Source organism: Agelaius tricolor, unplaced genomic scaffold (genome assembly GCF_023055355.1).
Source record: "Agelaius tricolor isolate 1412-34295 unplaced genomic scaffold, bAgeTri1.0.p SCAF_2, whole genome shotgun sequence".
Taxonomy (NCBI): Eukaryota; Metazoa; Chordata; class Aves; order Passeriformes; family Icteridae; genus Agelaius; species Agelaius tricolor.
The window spans coordinates 66,256,254-66,270,217 of NW_027269262.1; the positions used below are offsets into that span (position 1 = coordinate 66,256,254).

At 35.6% G+C, this 13,964-nt stretch overlaps 1 protein-coding gene across 1 annotated transcript in view; it reads left to right on the top strand.

Annotated features, from left to right (window-relative positions):
• The window catches only part of ZC2HC1A (zinc finger C2HC-type containing 1A), a 34,813-nt gene extending 21,164 nt beyond the window's left edge, over window positions 1-13,649 (top strand). Inside the window, exons 8-9 of the mRNA XM_071421318.1 lie at window positions 7,603-7,710; window positions 8,366-13,649. Coding sequence (XP_071277419.1) covers window positions 7,603-7,710; window positions 8,366-8,552 — 295 coding nt within the window. The 3' untranslated portion in view covers window positions 8,553-13,649. The remainder of the gene's footprint in view (window positions 1-7,602; window positions 7,711-8,365) is intronic.
• Window positions 13,650-13,964: the final 315 nt, after the last annotated feature.

The window sequence follows — 13,964 nt, forward strand, 5'->3', positions numbered from 1 at the left end:
TCACTTTTTTATTTTCTCCTTGACAAATATTAAAGAGCCTACACACGTTACTTTGACCAGGTTAAATTCCAGGTTTTCCTGTAGGAAACAGGTTCCTGCAGTTTGCAGTAAGGGAAGCTGTAACTTCAGTGGTTTTTTAGATATTACTTCAGTGTGCAACCTTCCATCTTTGCCCAGATTCTTGTAATTCTGGATTTTCCAGAGACGTAATAGAAGAGAGGCTTAACAGTAGAATTGCAATTCTATTGTGCAATATCAAGGCTGAGTTATGTGTACCGAGTGATGGGGACACCACTGCCTTCTGTGGGGGCCGCGGTCGCTGTTCGTGCAGGGGCGCGCGGAGCGACCGCAGGGGGCGCTGTGCTGGGCGCGCAGTGCCGCCCGCGCCCGCCAGGTGGCGCTGGCGCAGCGCGGGCCGGGGCCAGGGGACCTCGGTCCAGGGAGGGAGCTCGGAATTACCCATCCATCGCCTGTAAACCTGGTGAGCAGCATCGCAGCAGCGGCAGCAGCAGGCACTATTACGGTGTACGGGCAGGAGTGGAACACTAACTATGAATCCTTGCCTGTAAACCTCGTGTGCAGCACCGCAGCAGCAGCAGGCACTAGTACTGTGTACGGGCAGGAGTAGAACCCCAGCTTTGAATCCTTGCCTGTAAACCTCATGTGCAGCACTGCAGGAGCAGCAGGCACTTTTACTGTGTATGGGCAGAAGTGGAACCCTAGCTTATGACCTCAATTATTTTATTTTAAGTTATTTTCACTGTGCAGTGTCTTTTTGTTTTAATTTGAATTCTCCCATTCTGCTCCCCAAGTAAAGGACTACTGAGAGAACACAGCACAGTTTCATCAACATAAGCTATCTTAGAGCCAGTCAGGCTTACTTTGTACGTGTACATCAGGATGTGTCAGCTGAGTTCTGCTGTGAATTTTCTTTTTCTGCCTGGACAGAGTAAGGACACAAACAGTCCTTCCAGTATGAATAAAACTGTTGCATAAGGGCATCATTTCTGGGTCATACAGAAGCAAGTGAGGAGTAGCATGTGACTGTTGTAGTCAGTAGGAAAATCTTCATTCATTTGGGTGAAAATAGGTTTTTATCCTTTTGATATTGAAGAACTGAAAAAAGGAAAATTAATTCTATATAAGTTATCTGTCATTAGGCTTAAAATTTGATATCATGTTATGAAGCAAGGTTTGATATGCATTTTTTACAGTATACAGGTTAGTGGTGTCTTACATTTCTTGAGGTATATTGCTGTCAGAAGTAATCAGATGTTCAGGATTAAAAATTGGGTAGGTTCTTCCTAACCTAAGGGTAAGCAAACAGGTGAACCCCACACCCACATGCCAACTGTTTTGCCCATCAGAACCTGACACCATTAGTGGCCAGACGGGGATCTTTTGTGTGTACAGATTGTCTGTACACGTTTCATTTGTGAACAGTTATGTTTGTTTATTTGGTTTTTTAATGGGACTTGGAAATTTTTAATTTTTGTTTTATTTTGGGGATGAAACATACATTTTAATGTTAATGTTCCCCTCCTGGGAATCATGTCTGCTAGTGACACATCCACTACTGTCTTACAGCTGAAATACAATATGAACAGCACACCAGATCAATAACAGTAAATTTTAAATTCCACTTACATGTTTACCATAAAGCATTTGTAACCTTTAAAAACATTATCTTTTTAAAGCAGTTTGATCCTTTTATGAAGACCATAACTTGCAGGGCTTTGTTCAATGAAATCAAGATATGTAAGTAGCTGTCTTCAAGATCTTTGCACTTCAAAATATTCTTGTAGTCATGGGTTTTTTTTCATCAGAATGTGAAAGGGCTTTCAACTTAGGGTTTTTGGTTTTGTTAAGGTGTGAAAGAATACTGTAATGCTTTGTTTTGACAGTATTATGATGGCTTCTAGGATATTTCTTTGATGTCCTACTCAGTATATGCCTGGAGTTCACCGATTACGCTGATAATTTGTTAAAGTTCAAAAATAACAAAGAAAATCCTGTTAGGTTGGAGTATGTGTCTTACAGTGTCAAAGACCTCAGTCTTGCTTCTCAGTTTCTTGAGAGTATGTAAAGAGTATATATTAGGTCAAACAGGAGTTAATTAGTTTGAACTAGAACATCTGTTTGGGAGGCTATGTGTAGGTTTTACTTTATGATAATAAGAAGATAAAAATGGCAAATTTAACTTGAAGGTCTCATTTTCTAATCTAAGTTTTGATTTCTGAAAAGCTGCAGTGTTCCTTATGATGATGTGAGGGATTTTTTTTTATTATTTTGTTGGTTGCCTTTAATAAAAATGTTTTTAAAATTAGATTTTTGATTTATTCTTTTTTGGTTTGGAAATGTTATCCATAATACTAAAAAAAAAAATTAAAGTATTGGCTGTGTATATAGTACTATCTATTTTGAATGGGGTTTTTGTTGTTAAAACAAAGCTGAGTTTCTTTCAGGCTGTCCTCTATTCTGTCTTTACAAATAAAAAAACAAAAGGAAAAAGAAAAAATTTTTCATCTTGCTAATTCTAGAGTTGCACATATATATCTGTTAAACATTTCTAATGTTTAAATTTATTATGACTTGTAATTATGAGCCCTCTTTTCTAGATGTGTTGTATGACATCATGAAAGCTGTTCTTAAAAGAGACCAAATGTGAATATATTGTGCAGAGTTTGAGAATAACTGGAATTAGTGTTTTGTTTGATAAAGAATTTTAAATATGTATTGGAAACCTAATCCAATGTCTATGAAATCCATTCCTCATCAAAACAAGAGGACATCCTTTTGTTTGCTGGATTATTAAAGTCTGATTTGTGCTTTTTTTTTTAAGTCAGTGGGATTTCTTTGGTAATAGAAGTATTGAATTGTGAGTATTTTTAGTTTCTTTTTTTTGCATAACTTGAATAGCAATGTAGCACTGTCCTTATGAGCACGCCTTTATATATTTTAATAGTAAGATGGACAAGTTAGGCCCACACTGTGAACTGGAAGAAATGTGCAAAGGTTTCAAAGGTTTTATGACACTGATACAAAAACAGACAGTACCATCAAAAGGCCAGATGAGTTGTTGCCTGTAAAGAAGTGAGTATTACAAATCAGTGTGTTTTATCTATTCTGCAAAAATGTTTCTCCTGAGGAGAAAAGTGTGTCCTTGATGAACACCAGCTTCCCAGTATGTCTTCCATATAAATGCTGTGGGAGAAGAGTAGATGATATCATTAGTATAAGAGTGAGGTAAACAGCTTCATAGAACAGGGAACATGAAGGTTTCCCTCAGATTTGATTTCTTCTGTCAGTGCTTGATTACAGATTAAAAGTAATGAGTTTGAGTCTTGATTGCAGATTAAAAGTAATGAACTGGTGCCTTTCTAAACCCGAGATAAAACTGATTTGCATGATGCAAAGCTGAAGTATTTAGGCCTGATAACTATACTGGTTTTTGACAAAGTAAAATTGTAATTTTATTCTCTTAAGGTCAAATATTTCTCTGACTCCTACATCTGTAAGGTAGCTGTGATGATCCAAAAATATGAGGAAGGCAGACTTTGTAATGAAAGGTAAAGTCTTTGGTTAAGTCCAACTTACCTCATATAAAGTTTCTGGATATTCAGAGGTCTTTATAAGATCTAAGTTTGGAAGGAAGGTTATTCCAATTATTCTAACCTTTTAGAAAGGAAATAGGTACTAAATTGTAGTTAAGCCTTTGTCATATTTTGGAAGATGCCAAATTCAAATAGGCTGCATTTTAATTTTCTAAAAGAGAAATAAGTAATTAATTATAAGGCTCATACATGGAATGTATTGCTTTACATAGTAGAAATGTGTCTGAATCACTTAATGCTGTAACCAAAGCTGTAGTGTCTTTAAGAGAGGAACTTTGGTTTTGACAAATCAAAAGCAATGAAAGGAATGGGAGCTCTTTTTAAACAAACAGAATTTCTTTGTTTTTATTTGCTCCTTTGCATGTTTGGTTAGAGTTATAAATCCTGTGAACCATCAAAAATTAGATCAGTTTTTCATTTTGTAATACATTATTAAGATGTTGAAAATTTAGCTTGGTGGATTACTACAATTGCTTAAAACAGGCTCGATCCATAGAGCAGTGATTTGATTTTTCTTCTCGAGAAAAACTCTTTAAAAGTTATAGGCACTTCTTCTGCTCTTCATACAATCCTGTTGTTACTCAAGTATCTACTTAGTTCAAGAATTGAATCTGCCTTACTGGCAGTAAATTATTCAGTATATTGCATGCCAACAGCATTCAGCAAGTGTGAATAGTTCCCAAACTTTCTTAAATTGAGCATAGCAGTGTGAATGGTTGCAGTTTATGGCAAAGGTTTCTGGACTTTGGGACACATGCCATTAGTCAGCAGAAAGTTATTTATGACTTTGCACAGAACTATGAGTTGTTGAGGTAACAGTGACAGCTGTCAAGGACATCTGAAAACACTCTGTCGAAGAAACAAGATTTATATATCAGTGTTTTATGACAGAATTCAACCAAATCATAAATGCATGCATAGAAAAAGGCAGGCTTCTTTTAGAAATTGTTTTCAGATTTTTATTTTGCAAGCAGTGATAATTCAACTAGATGTGAAACATGAGCTGCTTTAGGAAGAAAAGTCACTTTCAATCTTAGTTCTTTTAAAATAGAAAGTGGATAATAAATTTCTGTAGAGTATGTCTAGATTTTAAGAATTCCAGCATATGTTTGTACACAGCCTCATCTGCTGTCAGGCTCTGTTCATACTTCATGTGATACAGTGTAGAGCAGGGATTTATATAGCTTTTCAAAAACAAAACACAAAACCCAACCAAACAGGAAAAGCAACAGAAGTGGACAAGGATATAGAGAAGGCAGAGATCGGGCAGATCAGAAGAAACCAAACTGTGGTGGGACAAGTTGAAATAACAAAAAATACCTGACTTTGTTGGAAGGCATCTGTCTCTAGAGATCAGATTGCTACTTAAGGATGCAATTTCAAGATTTGTCACCAAACATACATGAAACCTGATGCTAATTGTGTGTCTAGATTTAGGCTGAGTAAAGTTGTAGACAGTGGCAGCCTACTCCTTGTGTTCATTTGCTCATCAAAAATGTCAGAAATCACAGAATGGGTAAGGTTGGAAGTGAAGTTTCTGATCTGAAAACATATTTTAAGTTTCTTCTATCTTTTTAGAAAAGTAGTTGTGGAAAAAGACTGCAGAAACATGCAGAAAGCTGGTTTTATACATCTTGGAATGATGATGTCCTGATAAACTTTTAATGAGTCATGTTTTATGTGTTGATGTGACTTTGCCTTCTTTTTATCCAGGGTGGACTCTGCACTTTGAATGTGGCTTTTCAGTATTTCAATGTCCTCCCCTCCCCAGCTCAGTTAGTGGCCTGAATGTTGTATTAATACACTGATTTCTCTGAAATTTATTTAGTGTACACCTAGTACAAAAGCACCATGTGAATTTTCAAAGTATTTAGTGAGATAAGGGTGTTTGATACAGTTGAATACAGGGAAGAATAGTGGACTGGTTTTCACATCAATTTATTTCAAACATCCAAGACTTGTAACATGATGTTCACAACTGGTTCAAAGTACACTCTGAAGAGACTTCAATTTAAGAAATTATTGTTGTTAGTTTTGGAAAAGTAGCATGTTGGTCCCAAAGTGAAAATGCAAAGAAAACTGAGTCAGCAATAATTTTGAATTTTTGTTTTTTAATTACTTTAAGCTGTCTAAACAGGAATTGAGACACAATTCTATTCTTACCTTCATTGTGTGATCATCCCTGATCCATGATGATCCCATAATGTTTCTGTGTGTGCAGCTGATTTTTTCTTTATATGCTTTTCTGTCTTCCATAACAGGTAAAGTAACAGTCCAGTATGTTCTTTCTACTATGGAGCTCTAATGAGTTTTACCCGATTTTAAGCAAAGGTCTCTCTTCACTGTATAATGAGATGGGGAAAATAGCACAAAATGAGTATTTAAAATCTGTACATCATAGCAGTGTAATTTAGGTTACATTTAGAACTTTTGTTCTAGAATTCTGTAACTTCTGAAAGACTGACATAACTTTACTAAGTTTAATTCTGATATAGCTGATGTAGTGCTTTTCAGTCTGCACGATATTTTTTTTTTCAATTAAGTCCATCTTTAGAATCTCCTTGCAAAATAAGGGGCCAGACAGGGAAACTAATGGAGAAGGTTAGTGTTCTGCCCAGTGATCCATAATCTTTGATTATTCCACTCTACCTGTTGCAAGTAGAAGCCATTATTGTTAAACTTGAATGCTTTAGTTAGATATAATTTCAATTTAAATAATCTTGCAATTAGTTGCTGATTTCCACCTTTGTGCTTAATTATTTTATCACAGTGGTTGAAGTGATAGAAGGAGCTGAAAAGCCATCTTTATTCCATGTGCATGACATGAAGGGAGAAATGTTTTATGCAGCATGTCTCTAATTAAGGAGTTATTACATGTTCCTTAGTTGTGTCAGTGTTGCATTTGAAGTTACTGGAGTTGAATGCATTTCCTTATATGTGGTTTGAAAACCAAACCAAGACCAGACAGTTTATAATTCTTAATGGAGCAGTCAGGTTTACCTGAAGGGACCACATGGCCTCTTGGTGACTAAATTTTTTTTTATGGAGTCTTGTTTTAATTTTTTTTAATGTCCTGGAGTGAGTCCCAAATTAAATTTTATTTATGCATTGGTGTTCAAGAATGAGAACAGAAAAATTTGGTCATGCACAAGATGTCATAGTCTAAAAATTTGCCAAAGAAGAAGAAATCCCAGTGAATCGTAGTTCTTTTGAGCAATGATGAAAACTTCTGTCCTTGATCACTAATGATAAAATGATGCCCCTCCCAATTTATTTTTCTTGGAGCTCCTCAGATTTTTCAGGGTATTCTGATGTTTCTATACTCATCAAAACCAGCAGCAAGATATTCTCAGTGATTGGGATGTGCTGGTCATTGTATACTGACTTCTCATAATACTCATGAGTCCTGAGGGGAGCAGTTTCCATATCTATGTGGTCATACTATTTATCCAAACTTCATGAACACTGTGACAGTTTAGAAAAAATTGAGGCCCTAATGCCCACCTGGATATACTTTCTTTCTTCTATTTATATTCATAAATATAATTGTTCTTTGAAGAAAAATGATTTACATCATTATCTAAGAAGGAAAATTCTTGTTCACTCACTTCATATTGGTCAAAAAGTATTGAAAATATGGTATCATTTCTACAGATCTTAAACTATTAAAACCTGCAGTCATCTGCTCTCTATTTTCCTAAAAACCTGCCAGTCCTAAAAAGTGACTTACAATTTGTCAAGGTAGATATTAGAATGTACTGAGCAACCAATAATGCAGGATCTACCTGTTAGGAAGTGAGACACGTGAACAGGAAGCTCCCCTGTCCGCTGTTGGTAGGAAATAAGTTATTTTTCATACAGTTAACCAGTGCGTAGATTGATGCACTTTTATATGTGTGTATATATATACATATATATTTGAAAATGCATATTCTTGTATGTATTTCTCTCTGTGTGTATAAAGCATCAGATATTTCTTCTGTTTTAGAGGTGCAACAAAAACCCGGACATCAACCCCTCCTGGTGTGGCAAGAGCCATGAGCACGGGTGCTTTGACAAATAGAAGGAAAACTAGCAATTCAGACATTCACTTAAGGTAGCTTTTAACTTTGTGGATTTTGTCATTAATAGAGCCTTCATTAAGGGGGATTACCTACCACAAAAGAAGTTAGGGAATGTATTATTCTCTGCAGTTAATAGATGATCAATGTTATTTGGCTTGTATAAGATGCTTTGCATCTTTATCATCTGACAACACACCTTTGTCATCAGCTGTCTCAGATGTGCACAGAAGACCCTGTTGGAAATGTGAAAAACTGCTTGGAAGCTGTTGAAAAAATATCCAAATTTTATTTCAGTAGAAACTTAATTAAATCTCCATGCTAAGCACACAAATTGTCTTGCCCTTTCAAAGGGTAGGATGAAAATTGTGTTGCTGTTTTAGCCTTCCTTTTTTGACAAGCTAAGTTTTAAGTTTTCAAACACTCCATTTAATCTAAGTAGTCAATGAAATATTTGATCCTGTTCCTCAAACTCTGGTGTTGTTTTATTTTCTGGTAGGGAAGGTGGGTATCTGGAGATATGTGTGGGAGCCTGGGTAGCATTGTATATAAAATATACCACTCTATATAGGAAATGAAGGAATTAAAATGACAGTAACAATAACTATATTCATTGCAAGGATTATACTAATTTTACATTGTTACACTGAACTGACTTACAGAGAATGTTCTTCATCTGGGAATTTTCAGGTCTGATGGGAAAACTGGGTATGACAATGGAGACTGCCCATCCTCAGTGAATGGAGGAAGTGCAAAAAGCAGTGAAGGAATTTCACCTGTACAGTTGTCCAAGTTCTGCCATGAGTGTGGAACAAAGTATCCAGTGGAATGGGCGAAGTTCTGCTGTGAGTGTGGAATTCGAAGAATGGTTGTGTGAACACATTCTTTAAAGCAGAAAGAAAACAAGAAATTGGAACATCTGCTATGTACTGTGCATGGAAAACTTGAGTACTCCATCCAGTTAGACTTCATGCTGCAAAAGTCAAAACATCACTTTGTAATTTTCTGAGTGCAATCTTCTGGTTACACAGTTATTTATAAACAATGATATGTACTGTATATAAAATAGCAGCTACCTAAAACTGTGCCATTCAAGGAAATACTCTTTACTCTTTGTTGAAAATATCTAAAAGGAAGGTAAAAATGCTTTAAGTAACCTAGGTAGCAGAAGAGGTTCAATGCTATTTTTCTTTGTAAATCCTACTAGGCAAAGGATTTTTTGAATCTCTTGTTTAGGGTAATGCTTACCTATGGGGAACAAGCCATGAACAACTTGGGCTTCAAAAGTTTCTCTGTGGAGGCATTTCTTTCATCTGTGACAGTAACTTAGATGCTGTGTTCTAAGTGAAAACAACATGAGGAACTCCTTATAAATTCCTAGATAAAAGTGTAAAAAGTTTAGATCTTTAAATTCTTTAAAAGTAATATGCTAATTGACTTTCCAGTTGCTTCCTAGGATTTTTAAAGAATCAAAGTGTAAAGACTACCTGCGAATTCTCTTTGCATCTAAGAAGAAAGGCAAGATTTTCTTTTTGTGGCTTTCCATGTTCTGTTTTTCAGTAAAAACATGTTAATATTTTTATGTATGTATAAGGAAAAATATGGTATTAATTTTATTATTATTCATTTTATTAAGTTCCTTTTGTTTCAAAATACTTGTCTTCCTCCTCCTGTGCTCCACCATGCCTAGCATATCTAAAGGTGTTGTGCTTTGTCCTGTTTCCAAAGGTCCTCCTAGTTTTTTTTTTCTTTTCCCTCATTTCCTCAAGCAAAGTCAAAGTCTGTGCTTATCCTACCTAAATGTTGAACTCTTATATTGAAAACAGCCTTCTTGATGTATCCAATACCAAAAGAAAAAAATAGTTATATAAAAAGGAATGCTATTAGAGTAGTAGATCTTGATGTAAGTAGTGAGTCTTTTTTATTCTTATTCCTGTGAAAATAGCACAGCTTATGCATGTGAATGCATAGGGGAGTAACTGTGCTTCACTGACTTTTTTTTTTTTTGCAATTTTGTGTATTTCTGATCTCAAAACAGCAGTTTCTTCAAGTTAGTATAGACTTCACATTAATCCATTGGGAAGAAAGGAGAAACTCAAAGTTGTTGGGTTTTTACTAAGTAAATTAGTCAGTTACACATTTACTAATAAAACCATTCACAAGCCAAATCACTTAACTTGTATCTTAATGTTGTAATTTATTTTGTGAAGTTTTGCTTTGAAGTACTTGCACCATCTTCATTAGGCATGACAGAACAATCTGAAATAGCTGTGCCTTTCCCACAGTAAATACATTTTTTGTCAAAAAACTGGTACTTTCAGCTCACAAACACCATTAGTTTCAATTCATTTAATTTATTTACAACTTAAATATAATGTAGTGTTCCATGGTAGTATTATGGTTGTTGCTTACCTTCTCAAAAATTGTGATTATCAATGGGGCCAATATGGACAAAAGCATGATGGAAGGAGAACATCTTCAAAGCAGATACCAGTCTAAGAGTGAGTGATTTAAGAGACTTGATGTAGTTATGTTGCAGGCCACAAGCTATTCATGTTTCAAAATTAGTTCAGTGAATGTCTTGCACTTTTTATACAATTTTTTAAAATAAATTATCCTTCATTCTGTTTACTCTTTTCACAATTGGTGTAAACTGGCTACTGAGCATGATAGGATGGATGACTGGTAATGATACTTAGAGCTGACAAATCCTAGCCAGTTTATTTTCTAGGAGTTTAGATTCTAGGATCCATATTTGGCACATTCATGTCTGTATTTGGAAAAACTGGAATTCTGCATTCCTTCCATAGGTAAGTCTGCTTTGCAAAACTTGCCCTGGACTTGGGCCATTGAGGTCTGCAGACTGACTCTGAGCTGAGAGTCTAACAGCAAAGATACCAGTCCAGAATAGGTTTGATTAGATAGTGAATCTACTTTTGCCTGATGAATTTACAGTTGTTTCTGCTGGAAAATGCATTTTTCCATTTATTAAAAATGCTTTCTACAAACGGAATGTTTGGTACAGCACTAAATACCTTTCAGATTTTCCAGGATTATTGTAACTGTAGGAAAAAACATATTGACTCTTTCTCTTTTGAATTGTAGGTGACAGGTCTTCTAATTTCAAATCAATACTCATACAGTTACTGTATTTTCTGCTTTGTGAGCTGTTTGTGAGACTCTTTGCTTTCAATGCAGCATTTAGTAAATTACTTGAGTAGCTCATCATTTGTTTCATTTACACTTACGTGATTTATCATGAGGATTATATAGGGAATTAACCTGAACAGAAAAAAGTTTTTTAAGACTGATCTTTTTATCTGGCCCTACAAAGAAAGTCTATGAAACATAATTGACTATTGATAGTAACACTGGATAATGTGTGTGTGTTGTAATCCATAGTAAATACAAGCAGACAATGAAATTCCTTTTGACTGTGTAGTTTGGTGCTGTATGGTAAGACTTACAAGGCCCAATATGTTTTGTGTTTATCAACTGGTTTTTTTACTGAATGACATAGGTTTCTGAAGTCTGTGATGTTACAGACCCTAGCCTGTATTTCTCAAGGTATCAACACAGATCACTGTAATTCCATCTCAGTGGATGTTTGTACAAAACAGTGGATTGGTTTTCATAACATCCCCAAAGAACTGAATGTGGGAAAAAAATTTGTTATATTTAAAGAAAAAAAAAATTCAGTTGGACTGAATTTTCAGTCTTTAGTATATTACATGTGTCAGGAAGTTCCCAAATTTAATTTATTGGTGATCTACATAGAAACCCTCTTGCCCTAGTCTTCTCCACACCCTTATGCCTTGGTTTTCATGGGATGAAAAAACATGAACTATGCACTGTCTCTTTATAGTGAAATTTAGTGATGATTCCCATACCAATGTATAACCCTATAACAGATTGACTGTCTGCCATTTTATCTTCCTAATGTTCTTCCATTCTTTAAAGAAGGTGGGGGGGTAAAAGGTCAATGATAAAACAAGAAGAGGCTGGTTTTGGTGTTTGGCCTGAGGGAGTTTGCATTCCCATTCTACTTTTGTGATTTTCTCTTTTACAAAGGACCTCTCTGTGCCAGGAAGTAGTGCAAGATCATTGGAACTATGCTGATAAAAGTGCAATGGAGTTATGAAAAATGCTAGCTTCAATAGTAAAAACAGCATAGCATAAAGCTTAATTGCTATATGATGTACCTTACACAGGCTTATATTTATGCATGATGCCCACAGCCTAGGTAGTTTCAGAACTGGAATCTCCAAATATACAGCAATTAAAATATGTATTTCTATGAATAATTAGTCTTACACACCACTGCAGGGAGGTGGGTACAGGAAAGTGCTTCACCCCCATTTCAGGTTGTAACTATGAAATGGACATATAGGCAGAATTTTTCAAATTTGCCAAAGGGACTGGAGGGAGGGGGAAAGCTCCACCTGAGCGTTCCCTGGCTGGGAGGGGGTCAGGCAGGGGCAGCTCTCCTCGGTGCTCCAGCTCTGAGCCTCTCCCGCGTGCAGCCGCACCTCCCGTGCCTTCACAGGAGGGGAAGGCACAGGGTGTATTGTAACACCTGACCCAGGCTTTATGCATCATGGAAGTGCTCTGTCATCTGCAAGGGACTGACTCCTAATTCACCATCACAGCTGAGAGCCGGTGCCTGAAATGCAGGGAGAGCGTTTGCATGATGCCTGATTGCCGAGTCAGTGGGAGGAGGTATGACTGCAGTACTTTAAATAAACAAGATATGTGCACACTGATGTAGACTGTGTAAACATATAAAACTGAATGGTATTGTCTATGTATTACAAAGGTCACAAGAAGTGCTAGTTTCCATCACATAGACTTTGTATATCTTCAAGGAACAAACCTGTTATGAGTGTTTTTAATCTTGGCTGAAGATATTGTGTTTAGTAAGAGCACTTTTTTCAGTTTTATTTCTATCCAGCTTGACTAAGCTATGAATAGTTAAATGGGTTGTATGAGAAGGTGGAATTTTCATCTTTGGTAAAATTTGTTTCAGTGACTGGTGAAAATAGTTTAATTGCCTTTCAAGTACAGCTTATTCCAACTTGTGATTGTTTTGTTGCCGGTTGGTTTGGTTGTTTTTTTTCCATCTGCTAAGTAAGGTTTGAGTGTTGTTGTTGGAAGAAGTGTTAGGTAAAAGACTTCATTAGCTGAATTCAGTAGTTACTTGGTTGATATTTTCATTCCAGTATTCACAGTATAAGAGATTACTCTTGCATACTAGTTCATTTTTTGGTTTGTTTTGGGTTTGGTTTTTTGGTGTTACATCAGTCCAGAATAATACACATTTCTGGAGAATCCTATTTAGTCCCATTCTACTTCATCTTGCCAGAAAACAGCTTCTTCATATTTTCTCTTAATAAGTGTTCATTCTTTACAAAAATTATATTTTCCCAATTTGAACATTTGAGTCAGCAAATCAAATACTCAGTTTAATATGGCTGAATACTGAACCCACATTCTAAACAGAAGTGCATGGTTTACCATAGTTCTATATTTCAGTTTGGCCTTCTGGCAGAACCATGAATGGATTTGGGTGGGATCTGTAAAGTGCTGAGTACAGTACAACTGTTACAAAACCTACTTTATATGATTGCTCTAACTCTTGATGTTCATCCTTCATATGACACTTAATATGTTTCTCTTCATAAGTTTATTTATTAATGTTCTCTGTTTTTAAATGGCGTGTTCATTCATGTGTTGGACGTGATTAATTTTTTGAGCATTGCATTTATTATGTTTGCCTTGCCCCTCAGTACATGGAATATTTGTTTGTGACCATCCAGTGAGGTGTTTTTTTTGCCAGAATTCCTTGGTTTGTTTGCCTCTTATTTTGTATATTATGTTTATTTTAAATTGTCAGTTCTGTTTTAATTAATAAATGTAAATCACCACCTAATGCTAATTTGGCACTTGTTAACAATAAAGCAAATATGCCAATAAAGCTTTTTGTGATGTGCAATTTTTTGTAGTCAAATGTAAAATTATCTTATATAACATAGCATACAGGTAGGTAATATAATTTCAGTCTTATTAATATTGTGATGTCTGATCTCAGGTACACAAAGAATAGGGTTTTTTAATTGAGTGAGATGAGATTTGGATTCCTAAGTCACCTTGAAAAACATACCAGATATTTAAATCAGTGTGATCTGCTTATTTAAAGTTAACCCTCTATCTCCTCTATTTCCCCAATTATACTGAGAATTTAGTTTATGTAGAGCCTATCACTGTGACATCTTTAGTAATTCTTTTTTTT